Source organism: Myotis myotis, unplaced genomic scaffold, assembly GCF_014108235.1.
Source record: "Myotis myotis isolate mMyoMyo1 unplaced genomic scaffold, mMyoMyo1.p scaffold_m19_p_15, whole genome shotgun sequence".
In the NCBI taxonomy this organism is placed as follows: domain Eukaryota; kingdom Metazoa; phylum Chordata; class Mammalia; order Chiroptera; family Vespertilionidae; genus Myotis; species Myotis myotis.
In genome coordinates this window covers 23,810,346-23,824,718 of record NW_023416319.1, presented here as the reverse complement: position 1 = coordinate 23,824,718, position 14,373 = coordinate 23,810,346, and the positions used below count along the sequence as shown (strand labels likewise).

At 36.0% G+C, this 14,373-nt stretch overlaps 1 protein-coding gene across 6 annotated transcripts in view; it reads left to right on the top strand.

Annotated features, from left to right (window-relative positions):
* The window catches only part of BTAF1 (B-TFIID TATA-box binding protein associated factor 1), a 113,671-nt gene that overhangs the window by 61,028 nt on the left and 38,270 nt on the right, over positions 1–14,373 (top strand). For 5 of the 6 annotated variants that reach the window (XM_036336612.1, XM_036336616.1, XM_036336615.1 and 2 more), the window contains 5 exons: positions 2,183–2,287; positions 3,388–3,537; positions 3,835–3,977; positions 4,237–4,411; positions 6,303–6,506. In XM_036336612.1, the coding sequence (XP_036192505.1) occupies positions 2,183–2,287; positions 3,388–3,537; positions 3,835–3,977; positions 4,237–4,411; positions 6,303–6,506 (777 nt within the window). The remainder of the gene's footprint in view (positions 1–2,182; positions 2,288–3,387; positions 3,538–3,834; positions 3,978–4,236; positions 4,412–6,302; positions 6,507–14,373) is intronic. The other variant, XM_036336614.1, reaches the window with a different exon arrangement.

The window sequence follows — 14,373 nt, the reverse complement described above, 5'->3', positions numbered from 1 at the left end:
TCGATGAGAGAGAAACATCGATCAGCCGCCTCCTGCACATCTCCTACTGGGGATGTGCCCGCAACCAAGGTACATGCCCTTGACCGGAATCGAACCTGGGACCTTTCAGTCCGCAGGCCGACGCTCTATCCACTGAGCCAAACCGGTTTCGGCAAGTTTACTTTTTAGAGTAGTTTTATGTTCACAGCATATACCTCCTCCCCACCATCAACATCCCACACCAGAGCAGTACATTTATTATAATCAGTGAGGCAACATTAACACATCATTATCAAAGTCTATAGTTTACATTAGGTTTCAGTCTTGATATTGTACATTCATTTTATGGGTTTTAACAAATGTATAATGACATATTGTCATTATTGTATCATACAGAATAGTTTCTCTAAATTCTGCCACTCTCCACCCCCACTCCCCCTTCTCTACCTACTTATCCTTTCCTCCCCCTTGTTGTTTTTAATAAGTATAAAGTAGAATTTACTATAGTAATTAAGCTTGTAGCCTGAGAAGACTACTACAGTTTATATCACATTTATTGTTTATAAATATAGGAGAAACAGTATTCCTCTATAGATACAGCTTTGGGATCTACAAGCAACTGTTTGGATTTCCAGTGGGGTTGAGGGTGGTAAATATGATGGGGAAGAAATCATAAGAGAGAAGAGATTATAGAAGAGTAATATTAAAATATTTGCTTGCTGCTGTTATAGCTTTCCTAATTCTGTTGAGATTGTCCCTAATTCTGTCTGATGAGAAAAAGAGCTTCTCAGTTTCTCTTTCCCTTTCAATGAAAAGTAGTTAAAGCATAGCATATCAGTAAGTAGGCTACCCTAGCTGATGATTTTGTTGTCTGTTTTAAACATCTTTCAAACTACTTTGAGAACATATAATCCTGGTCCTATCTTTGTTATTAATTAGTTTTCCATTGGCTAGAAAATTATACATAGCTAAGTTATGCATTATCCCTAGAATTTCTAGCTTCCTGAAATTTCAGTTTAAATTTTCAAATTTCTCTTCATACTCTTCCAAACAGCATATGTTTGCTTTAAAAAATTATGGTGGGCCCTAGCTGGCTTGGCTCAGTGGATAGAGCATCAACCTGCAGACTGAAGGGTCACAGGTTTGATTCCAGTCAATGGCATATGCCTGGATTGCAGGCTCGATACCCAGTAGGGGGCGTGCAGGAGGCAGCCAATCAATGATTCTCTGTCATCATTGATGTTTCTGTCTCTCTCTCCTTCTCCCTTCCTCTCTGAAATAAAAATAAATAAATAAATAAATAAATAAATAAATAAATAAATAAATTATGGGGGAGTGTGGTGATAAATACTGTGAATTAGTTACTAGAATTTTTCGGTTGGTCAGTCTTATTCATTGAGCTTATACTTATTTGAACAACAATAGACATGTGAGATTCCTTTCTGAGAATCCTGGGCACACAATAGGTGTTTGGTTGAGCACTATTTGATTGCTTTCTTTGGGTGAACTTTTGAATTGTTGAAAAATTCCTTATGTTGAGGTGCTAAATCTGGGTATAAGGGAATCCCTGAACCCTCTGAAATTGGAAGCAAAATGTTATACCTAAATATGTATGTAACTGATTTTTCAAAGAAAAGAGTGTGCATAGTTTTCTTCAGATTTTCAAAGGGCCCCTGAACCAAAATAGATTAAGAACCTCTGCCTTAATTTTATAGCGAACTCAAAGTAGAGTTTTGAAGATTGGTATCATCTTATAATTCTTTACTTGGATTATTGGTGAGCACAGCAGCAGAATTTGAATTCTGATCATCCAGCACAGCAGCAGAAATCTGATCATCTTTCAAATTTCCCTGACAAAGCAGTGATAAATAATGTAACCAAGGAGATGTTGCTGGTTAGAGCTTCCTTCCATGTGGAGGATGATTTCAACATTTTGAAGCAAAATTTAGTGTTGTTAATCATAGTCAGACTTCTCCAGTTTCCTAGCAATTATATGCTATTCAGTTTCTCTAGACTACTGGAATAGTAAATGTGGTGGTGTTCTAAAATATTGTCAGAATTTATCACTAGTTGAACCTTTTTGATAAAGCTAAATAGTCTTTTTATGGTAATACTTAAGATTATTTGACTTATTTATAACTCTTCAGATAAGCTAATACCCATGAGTTATGTGCTAAAGCTTTGATTCTGTTTTTGTTTTCAGAACTCTTCATCTTGGCTTATACCTATTCTGCCTGATATGCTGCGACACATTTTTCAATTTTGTGTTTTAGAAAGCAGCCAGGAAATTCTGGACCTCATTCACAAGGTACCCAGTGAATATATCTGTACTCCTTTTCCTAATAACTTGGTAGTTTTAAAATTCTTTCATTATTGCTATACTGCTGTTGGTTAGAGGTTTTTAAGAAATTAGAAATCACCTAAGAGATTTGAAAAGTCTGGAGATCTGCAAGGTGAGACAAGGAAATAGGCTTCTTATGCAATATAATAGTTAAGTCTGACTGGCCATGCTTCTCTTTCTTATGTGACCTTCTGTGCAAGTATTTTAAGTTAAGTATTTTTCTGATAGCCTCAATATAGAAAATAAAATGAAGGAAAGACTGCTTTTCTCTATTACTCATTTTGCTATTTATCAGAATGCTTATTGATCTGCAAAGTATCTTTTGGGATTTATTGGTGATCTGTAGAGTCTGTCATAGTTTAGTACTTTCCTCCCTTACTTAGCAAGATTGGTTATATGTGTTGGAATGTTTAAAGAAGGACCATGTGATATATTTAATAACATTTATGGGAGGGGGGAATTGCACTATTGTACCTTTAAAGCCCATTAAATTAATCTTGAATTATTGGCTCATTGTTAACAGTGGTGTTATTTCTACCACTGTTATTTCATCCTGGTCGTTCCCATGTAATGTTAGTCATCAAGTAAGGTATCTTATGAATAAGTAAGCTCATGAATCAAGACTTATACTGTTCTTAATTTATACTAGGATATTATGATCTCAAAAGTTAGAGGATATTTATCATGAATTCTTATATCTCGAAGTGAGTTGAATGTGGGACTGTATTAGTATTGAACTTTATGATATATGCAAAGGATTTCATTGACTTATTGAGATTTTGACAACTCTTATTATTTTTAGGGTATACTTTATTTTAAATGACTTTCATAAAATACTGAAAAGTTTTTTAATTTTCTTTTTTATTACATTTTAAATGTACAAACCTACCAAAAAAACCCAGACATCCCAGTATTTTAAAAATAGGCCTCTATATTGAATTTTAAAATTAATCTATACTGTTTCTGAAAATTTTTTCCCCCAATTCGCTTTCCCTAACAATAAGTATTAGGATTTATTAGCCCTTACTAGAAAAATTTCACTTTCATGTTCCCCCTTCACTCTGTAGGTTTGGATGGAATTGTTGAGCAAGGCTTCAGTTCAGTATGTGGTAGCAGCTGCTTGTCCATGGATGGGTGCTTGGCTTTGCTTAATGATGCAACCTTCACATTTACCTATTGATTTAAATATGTTGCTGGAAGTAAAAGCTAGAGCCAAGGTAAGTGAAAGGGACATACTATATTTGCATGTTTAGCTCATAATAATTAATATGGTAACCACATAGGAAATCTGTATTTTATTATAAGTGCGATTTTATTAATTTAGCTTAATGGGAAATTATTTTATTAGGATCTTAACAAAGTGCATAGTAATTTTTATCCATTAAAATTTTGTGAAAAGAACTGTATTTTACTGAGATTATAACAAATAAAAATATTTTTGATGTTGCTATTAAACTTTAATGATTACTCTTTATTGTTTTATGGTTTTTGGTTGTTTTTTTCATTCCCTCTAGGAAAAAACAGGTGGTAAGGTACGCCAAGGCCAAAGCCAGAGTAAAGAAGTACTTCAGGAGTACATTGCAGGTGCAGACACCATTATGGAAGACCCTGCAACCAGGGATTTTGTAGTTATGCGGGCCAGAATGATGGCAGCCAAGTGAGTATACATAAATTCAAAAGTCATTTAACCCAGAGATTCTTCTAATATGTCTGTTAATCCTTCCTCCATCACACTATTTACAAAGGAAAAAAAATTAACATGTAAGAAAACTTAATTTTTTGAAGTTTTAAATAGGATTTATATATTTTTGTGAAGGTAAGACTGGAGTTATGTCTTCTTGGTAAAAGTTAGCTTCAGTAGGGGAAACTTTACCTCAAGTAACTTGTATAGTAACTTCTTTTTTTCTCCCTTTTAGGTTGTTAGGAGCACTTTGTTGCTGTATTTGTGATCCAGGTGTAAATGTAGTAACCCAAGAAATTAAACCAGCTGAATCCCTTGGCCAGTTACTACTCTTCCATTTGAACTCCAAATCTGCCTTACAGAGAATTAGTGTTGCTTTGGTAATCTGTGAATGGGCTGCTTTACAAAAGGTAAGATTTTGCTCAAAAAGAAATTAAGTTACATTAAGTAAATTTTCAATAGCTGTTAGGATTATTTTCATTATATTTTATAAACAGAAAAGTGAAAATTTTCTCTGTATAAAAATCCAACAGTTACAGAAAAGTATTCCAGATTATATTGAAACATTGTTGGTCTCTCATTTGCCTTTAACCCTGGACTTTCTTCTTAGAATTCCTAGTCTTATACCTGAGACTACTAGTTATGCCTGTACTTAACATTTACTCTTGATCTACTCTCTGTTAAGAAATATCCCTCCTCTCAGCTGGCATGGCTCAGTGGTTGAGCATCAACCTGTGAACCAGGAGGTCAGGGTTCGATTCCAGGTCAGGACACATTCCTGGGTTGTGGGCTTGATCCCTGTGGTGTGGGGCAATGTGATTCTCTCTCATCACTGATGTTTCTATCTCTCTCTCCCTCTCCTTCCTCTCTGAAATCATTAAGAATATATTTTAGCTCTAACCGGTTTGGCTCAGTAGATAGAGCATTGGCCTGCGGACTCAAGGGTCACAGATTCGATTCCAGTCAAGGGCATGTACCTTGGTTGTGGGCACATCCCCAGTGGGGAATGTGCAAGAGGCAGCTGATCAATGTTTCTAACTCTCTATCCCTCTCTCTGCCTCTCTGTAAAAAATCAATAAAATATATTTAAAAATATATATATATTTTTTAAAAAATGTCCCTCCTAATAAAACATGTGTATGTATGGAAGCAGTTTAGAAATTATTGGTCATTTATTCCTCTATATCTCTCTCAGATATCACTGAAAACTACCAAAGATAAGAGGCTTTGAGTACTAGAGATCCATTTGTATGAGTAGTCTAGCAAGGGCAGAATTTTTGGTCACACAAAGAATTATCTCCACATTTAAGCCAAAAATCTTTGTTTCCAAATAATCCATACCATGTATCCCCTTTAACTTCTAGTAAGATGTATGACTTTGTATAAGAATTGTTTCTGTAAATTAAAGAAACTTCCTGCTGGTTTTGTTTATTCCATTGACTGGAATTCTGGAAATTTAACTGTCTGCACTTGCTGTGAGAGTTGCTTATTACTGCCTCTTAGCATTTTGTCAGATCTGTGCCCAAAAGTAATTGAGCCATGCTTTATTGCAACTGAGACCCCAGTTTTGCTTCTGGAAAAAGCAAGGCTCATCTGTTTTTAGGGACGACTCAATGTGCTGGAGAGGCAGTGATGCTGTGTTTTTGTGCCTCTCAGACTCAGCAGCAAGTGTTGACAGTTCGGTTTCTGGACCCTCACAGAGCTTCTCTGGATTTACTCTGTGAAGCCCAGGCTGATCACCCAGATCCCACAGAACCCCTCATGTCTCACCACTGAGGCCATTCCCCTTCTGGTTGGGGCAGGCAACAACCAGACAGAGTGGGAAGGGTTAGTTAAATTTGGGGGCAGGTAAGTAGCTTTTAAATTATATACCCATTTCTACAGTATGGCATGTGAAGCTATGGGTTCGACTGTTAAGATATCTAATAATGAGTTTTTAAATAACATTTTTTGTGCATGCTAAGTGTTCTTATCTGACTGATTTCTTTTTACAGTTACGTATTTTTAAATCTGTGCTATATAGATGTAAACTTAGAATAAATTCAGAGTAAAGTAACAGTAATTAGTTGGCAAATGTAATGGAACTTTAATAGTTCCATGTGCATGTTCTTTATTCATTCATATTAAAAATTTAGAGTAGTTTGGGTGTGATACCTTTTCTCTGTGCAACTAACTGTTGTTTAGGAGATAACATAAATTGAAAATGAGGAATTTAGAACTTGGCAGTTTGCAAGTGAAAATTTATGCATCTTTAGAATTATGTTTATTTGCTCTGAATATTTGTTGTCTGTTATATTTTAGGAGTGTAAAGCTGTTACGCTAACTGTGCAGCCACGTTTACTTGATATCCTTTCAGAACACTTATATTATGATGAAATTGCTGTCCCATTCACACGAATGCAGAATGAGTGTAAACAGCTTATTTCATCTTTAGCTGATGCACATATTGAAGTTGGTAATAGAATAAACAACAATGTTTTTACAATAGATCAAGCTAATGACCTGGTGAGTAAAGAAGTAACTTTCTTAATTTTAGATTGAGCATGAAATAAAACAATGATTTGTTGAATCTTTCTGTGGCTCGATATCCTGTCATTTCTATCCTTTGGAAAGGTTATTTCATTGTATTGACTTTTCTTAAAATAAGGGGATGGGGAAGGATTTTTTTTTTTTTTTAAGTTCAGATTCTGGCAAACGAATGCACCATTATTAGAAAAGCTGTTACAGTTTTTGTTGTTTCTGTGTCTTGCTTAAGGCTGGCAGAGTATAGGAAAAAACTGCTTCTATAAGTTCATGAGTATTTTTCCTTCCCCCTCCCAACTTATAATGAAAATATTCAAACATAAAACTTGAGAAAATTACACAGTGAACATTTCATATACACACCAACTAGGTTCTAAAGTTAACATTTTAGTAATTCTTCTTTATCACATGGGTATGCAACTAACTATCCCTTTATCTAGTCATCAGTCCATCTTATTATGCATTTTTAAGTTGCAGATATAAATACATTTCAGCATGTATGTCATTAACTAAAATTCAATATTTGATTGTTTGCTTTTTTGAGTTAAAATTTATATGCTGTGAAATACACAAACCTAAATGGACCATTTGATGAATTTTAACAGATGTCTATACTTAGGAAACCCAGTTCCCTATCACCAGTTCTGAGTCAATCCCTTCCTTTTCCTGCCTTCACGTAACCATTGTTTTGATTTTTTTGCCACCATAGATTACTTTCACCCATTCTAGAATTTCATATAATTGGAATCATAGACTCGGTACTGATTGATACAAATATTTTTTTCCAGCATGATGTTTTAAACATTCACTCATATGTATCAGTATTTCATTTTTTTTATTACCAAGTTTTATTATAAATACTAGAAGCCCAGTTCGCGAAATCATGCAGCCCCGCCTACCTGCGTGGCCTTGCCATGCCTGCAGCCCCGCCCACCTGTGCCAGTCTTTGGTCGTTACAGCGTTAGGGCCACAGGCCTTTTATAATATAGATATTTCAATCAATTTAAGCCCCTTTCCAGTTGAACACTTGGGCTATTCCAAGTTCTTTGCTATTAGGTACAGAGCTGCTATAAACATTCTTATATAAGTCTTTGTAGTAGTATATTTTCATATCTCTTGAGTACATTATAGAATTGCTAATTTTGCTTTATCACATGCATATGCAACTAATTACAGATGCATAGCACATATATTATAGAATTGCTGGATCATAGGGTAGGTGCTTAGTTTTATAAAAAATTGTAGACCTTTGCCTAACGTAGCTATTCATTTTTACCTTCTAACCAGAATATGTGAGAGCTCTGGCTCCACATCACCACCAAAATTTGGTGTGTTCACTCCTTTTAATTTTTGTCATTCTGGTGGTTGTGTGATAGTGTCATTTTGGTTTCAATTTGTGTTTCCTTGATGACTAATATGTTCAACACTTTATTATGTTTTATTGGCCATTTGTTGGTCTTCTTTCTAAAATGTTCAAATCTTTTGTCTGTTTTTAATTAGGTTGTCTATTACTGAGTTGTAGGAATTTTTGTATATTCTAGATACTAATCCTTTGTCAGATAAATGCTTTCTGAATATTTTCTTCCAGTGTGTGGTTTGCTTTTTCATTTTCTTAATTTTTGGTGTCTTTAGATGAGCAGACATTTTAAATTTTGCTGAAGTCTTATTTATCAATTGTTTTCTTTTATGGTTATTGTGTTTTGTGACCTGTTAAGGTACCTTTTCTTATCTGCAAGTGGCAAATGTATGCACATACATTTTCTTCTAAAGCTCCATAATTTTAGCTTTTATGTTTAGATTTATCATCCATATTGAATTAATGTTTATGTATAGTGTGAAGTAGAGATTGAATTTTGTTTGTTTTTCCCAAAGATACCATTTTTTCCTGTTTTTTAATCTTTGAAAAGGTTTCCTCCCCCCCTCCCCCCATTGGATTGTTTTGGCACCTTTGTCAAAAATTTGTTAAAAGTGTTAGTCTCTATCCAGGCTCTGTTTGTTCAGTTTACTTGTTTCTCCTTATGCTATTTCACCAATGTCTTGGTTACTGTAGCTTTTTGTACTTAGTAAGTCCTTGAGTTAGATGTTGTAAATGAGTTGGGTTGTTTGTTTACTTAGCGTATTAGAAACTAAGCCACTTCACTTGTCTTGGAACCTGTGAAATAGTAGTCTTCATTTCTTATTCCTTTTCCTAGTTAAAAAGTGAGACAAATCTAAATTTGCTATTTTTTCTATGTTGTTCTTTTATAAAGTTGTTTGTTTTTAATTATTCTATAATTTCTCCTTTCACATACCATGCCCCCCCCCCTTTTTTTGCCTGCCTTGAATGAAATGTCAAATTTTTGTGTATGTTTGTTCTGGATTCCATTTCTATTATTTCAGTAAATTTTTCTTTTTAAAGCTATCAAAGGTCCTCTTCAAGCTTTTGTTATTTCACCAATGAAATTACTGTTCTGTTTTCATGAACTTTATTAGTCCAATTGTTTTGACCTGAGATATCGGAATCTCTGGAAGAGTATTGAGGGAAGGGCAGTTTTTAAAAGTAGTCTATGTATCTTTCATTGAATCCCTATGTTTCTCTTACCTGCCAAATACAGGCACTTCTTTGTTTCTCACGAGTCTCATAATTTGGTTCTTTTTTTGGTAGCAATATTTTTTTTTCTTTATTGATTAAGGTGTTACGTGTGTCCTTACCCCCTCTTTGCCCCCCCCCCCCCAACCTCACCCTCGCTCATGCCCTCACCCCCCTGGTGTCTGTGTCCATTGGTTAGGCTTATATGCATGCATACAAGTCCTTTGGTTGATCTCTCCCCCTTCCCCCACCTTTCCCTACCTTCCCTCTGAAATTTGACGGTCTGATCGATGCTTCTCTGTCTCTGGATCTGTTTTTGTTCATCAGTTTATGTTGTTCATTACATTCCACAAATGAGTTAGATCATGTGATATTTATCTTTTTTTGGACTGACTTATTTCGCTTAGCATAATGCTATCCAGTTCCATCCATGTTGTTGCAAATGGTAGGAGCTCCTTCCTTTGTACAGCAGCATAGTATTCCATTGTGTAGATAGTACCACAGTTTTCTAATCTACTTATCTGCTGATGGGCACTTAGGCTGTTTCCAAATCTTAGCTATGGTGAATTGTGCTGCTATGACATAGGGATGCATATATCCTTTCTGATCGGTGTTTCTAATTTCTTGGGATATATTCCTAGAAGTGGGACTGGGTCAAATGGGAGTTCCATTTTTAGTTTTGAGGAAACTCCATACTGTCTTCCACAGTGGCTGCACCAGTCTGCATTCCCACCAGCAGTGCACGAGGGTTCCTTTTTCTCTGCATCCTCGCCAGCACTTGTCATTTATTGACTTGTTGATGATAGACATTCTGACAGGTGTGAGATGGTACCTCATTGTCGTTTTGATTTGCATCTCTCAGATGATTAATGACTTTGAGCATGTTTTCATATGTCTCTTGGCCTTCCTTATGTCTTCTTTCCACAAGTATCTATTTAGGTCTGTTGCCCATTTTTTGATTGGATTGTTTATCTTCCTTTTGTTAGGTTGTATGAGTTCCCTGTAAATGTTGGAAATTAAACCCTTATCAGTGATAACATTGGCAAATATGTTCTCCCATGCAGTGGGCTTTCTTGTTGTTTTGTTGATGGTTTCTTTTGCTGTGCAAACGCTTTTTATTTTGATGTAGTCCCATTTGTTTATTTTCTCTTTAGTTTCCACTGCCCTAGGAGCTGTATCTGTGAAGAAATTGCTTTGGCATATGTCTGAGATTTTGCTGCCTGTGGATTTTTTTTTTTTTCCCATCTTATGTTTACGTCCTTTATCCATTTTGAGTTTATTTTTGTGTATGGTGTAAGTTGGTGGTCTAGTTTCATTTTTTTGTAGTATTTGTCCAATTTTCCCAGCACCATTTATTTTTTTTATTTATTTATTTTTTTTATTGCTTAAAGTATTACAAAGGGTATTACATATGTGTCCATTTTATCCCCCCGCCCTAGACAGTCCCCTAGCCTCCCCTATCCCCCAATGTCTTATGTCCACTGGTTATGCTTATATGCATGCATACAAGTCCTTTAGTTGATCTCTTACCCCCCTACCTCCTGCCCCCCAACCCTCCCCGGCCTTCCTGCTGCAGTTTGACAATCTGTTTGAGGCAGCTCTGCCTCTGTATCTATTATTGTTCAAAAGTTTATAATGGTCTCTATTATCCATGAATGAGTGAGATCATGTGGTATTTTTCCTTCATTGACTGGCTTATTTCACTTAGCATAATGTTCTCCAGTTCCATCCATGACGTCCAGCACCATTTATTGAAGAGACTGTCTTGACTCCATTGTATGCTCTTGCCTCCTTTGTCAAATACTAATTGAGCATAGTGGTTTGGGTAGATTTCTGGGGTCTCTATTCTATTCCATTGATCTATATGTCTGTTCTTGTTCCAGTACCAGGCAGTTTTGAGAACAGTGGCTTTGTAATACAGCTTGATATCAGGTATTGAGATCCCTCCTACTTTGTTCTTCTTTCTCAGGATTGCTGCAGCTATTCGGGGTCTCTTTTTATTCCAGATGAATTTTTGGGAGTTCTTTCTAGGTCTATGAAATATGCCATTGGTATTTTAATGGGGAGTGCATTGAATCTATAGATTGCTTTGGGTAGTATGGACATTTTAATGATGTTGATTCTACCAATCTATGAACATGGTATGTTCTTCCATCTGTTTATGTCTTCCTCTTTCTCATTTTTCAGTGTTCTGTAGTTGTCCAAGTACAGGTCTTTTACCTCCTTAGTTAACTTTATTCCTAAGTATCTTAATTTTTTTTGTTACAATGGTAAATGAGATTGTTTTTTTAATCTCTTTCTGTAAGTTCACTGTTGCTCTATAAAAATGCCATAGATTTTCTTGGTGATAATTTTGTATCCTGCTACATTGCCAAATTCATTTATTAAATCTAATAATTTTTTATGGAGTCTTTAGGGTTTTTTATGTACACAGTAACATGTCATCTGCGAATAATGACAATTTTACTTCTTCTTTTCCAGTTTGGAAACCTTTTTATTTCTTCTTCTTTTCTAATTGCTATGGCTAGCACTTCCAGAACTGTGTCGAACAGCAGTAGTGAAAGTGAGCATCCCTGTCTTGTTTCTGTTCTTTGGTGAAATGGTTTTAGTTTTTTGCCCATTGAGTATGATGTTGGCTGTAGGTTTGTTGTATAAGGCTTTTATTATGTTGAGGTATGATCCCTCTATTCCCACTTTGCTGAGGGTTTTTATCAAGAAAGGATATTGGATTTTGTCAAATGTTTTTTTCTGCATCAATTGATATGACTATGTGATTTTTATTTCTCAATTTGTTTACGTGATGTATTACATTTATTGATTTGCGGATATTGTACCATCCTTCTTGCATCCCTGGGATAAATCCTACTTGGTCATGGTGTATGATCTTTCTGATGTAATGCTGGATCTGATTTGCTAGAATTTTGTTGAGGATTTTGGCATCTATGTAAATGAGGGATATTGGCCTCTAATTCTCTTTCATTGTGTTGTCTTTACCTGGTTTTGGTATTAGGGTAATGTTGATTTCATAGAATGAGCTTGGAAGTGTTGCTTCCTCTTGAATTTTTTGGAATAGTCTGAGGAGGATAGGTTTTAGTTGTTTGAATGTTTGGCAAAATTCCCCTATGAATTCGCCTGGCCCCAGGTTTTTGGTTGCTGGAAGTTTTTTGTTGACTGATTCAATTTCCTCCATAGTTATCGGCCTATTGAGATTGTTTGGTTCTTCCTGAATGAGTTTTGGAAAGTATTTTTCTAGGAATATGTCTGTTTCCTCTAGGTTGTCTAGTTTGTTGGAATAGAGTTGTTCATAGTATTTTTAAACAATCCTTTTTGTATTTCTGTGGGGTCTGTTGGTATTTCGCCTCTTTCATTTCTGATTTTGTTTATTTGGGCCCTCTCTCTTTGCTTCTTGGTGAGCCTGGCTAACACAATTTAGTTCTTATCTATGTGCTATGCTATCTCCTTTGATGTTTTATATATTCTTCTAGTAAGCATTCTTACTTGGATGTCTCACTGTCACTTCAAATTAACACAACTAAAACAAAATTTTTTAAGCAAAAAAGTGCCATTTTTATTCACACTCACAAATTTTGTTAACATTTCCTTTCAAAAAATTTCATATGCTTATCCTTTGTTTCCATTGCCTCAACTTAGTCAAAGGCCTTTATTACTAGAACCTGATTCACCTCTAAGTCTCCAGGCAAGTCTCTGTTTCATTTCATTCTGCATGCTATGCCAGACTAGTAAAATCCCCTAAGTGCCACTCTGAATGCATCCCTCCCCTGAAACATTATTGTCTCCTTCTAAATTTGAGTTTTCTTTTCTTACTTTCAGTACCTTCTTTAAATTGCTCATTTCTTTCCTCCTCATTTCTCAGACTTCCTCCACTTAAACAATTTATTTTTTAATTTATTGATGAGAGAGAAAGAGAAAGAAACATTGATTTGTTGTTCCACTTATTTATGCATTCATTGGTTGATTTTTGTACGTGCCCTGACTGAGGATTGAACCCGAAATCTTGGCATATCAGGCTACGCTCTAACCAATTGAGCTACTTAGCCAGAGCCTTCCACTTTAACTCAGTTTTCCTCTTGCAGAAAAATATACCACACTCACTTTCTGTGTGTCCTCATTCTCACTCTGCCTGAGCTCCTGTTTCTTTTGCCAGGAATTTTCTACTCTCAATCCTCTATGCTTATCCCAATTTCATTTCTTGATATTCCTCCATCTGTACCCTGTGCTCAGGCCATGATAAACTGTTTTCAGTTCCTTAAACAACATCCAGCTTTCACTCCTTAACACACTATTTTCAAAGATGTCCCTACAACTCCTGATGTACCCATTCTTAAGAAATTCAGCACAGGTATTAACCTCCTGGCAAGCCTCCACTATCCTGTCACCTAAGAAAAGTCAAGCAAACCCATGTGCTCCCACAGCAACTTGAATTTACCTTGGTTATATGTTACACTAGAGGCCCGGTGCACGATAATTCGTGCACTTGGGTTGGGGGAGGCGGCTAAGCCCGGCCTGCACCCTCTGGCAGCCCAGGAGCCCTTGGGGGATGTCTACCTGCCAGTGGGGAGCAGGCCTAAGCTGTCAGTTGGACATGCTTAGCACTGCCAAGGAGCCGGGAGAGGCTCCTACCACCGCCACTGCGCTTAAGCCGTCAGCCTGGCTTGTGGCTGAGCAGAGCTCCCCCTGTGGGAGCGCACTCACCACCAGAGGGCAGCTCCTGCATTGAGTGTCTGCCCCCTGGTGTTCAGTGTGCGTCATAGCAACTGGTTGTTCTCAGTTGTTCCATTGTTAGGGTCAATTTGCATATTGTGCTTTTATTTATAGGATTGCCTTAGTTGTTTACTTACATATCTATCTCCCACATTAGAGTCTGCATTTTTTTTTGGATGTATGAAAACATCTTTTAGTATTAATAAATATTTGTTAAATGAATGAATGAGTGAATTTGGGGTAATTGGAAAGCTTTCCCTTAGTTGCCTAGACAGAAACCTAGTTATTTAAGACAGTGTTTTAAAACTTTTAGCAGTGAAATCCTGTTTCAAATAAATTTTATGCAGAACTTGAATAAATAAAACAGACAGTGGTTTGTGATCATGCTCCTTTGTAGTGAGCAGACTGACAAGGTCAAGCAGATATAGCTCAATTTAAAGTTTTTGGTATTTTATAATGATAAAAGAAGATCTGTATGTGTGCCTACTTTGTTTTTTATAATAAGAAGCCAGCATTATCAGTTTTGTCCTTAGTGGAATTGATCATTTCTAAGTCTGA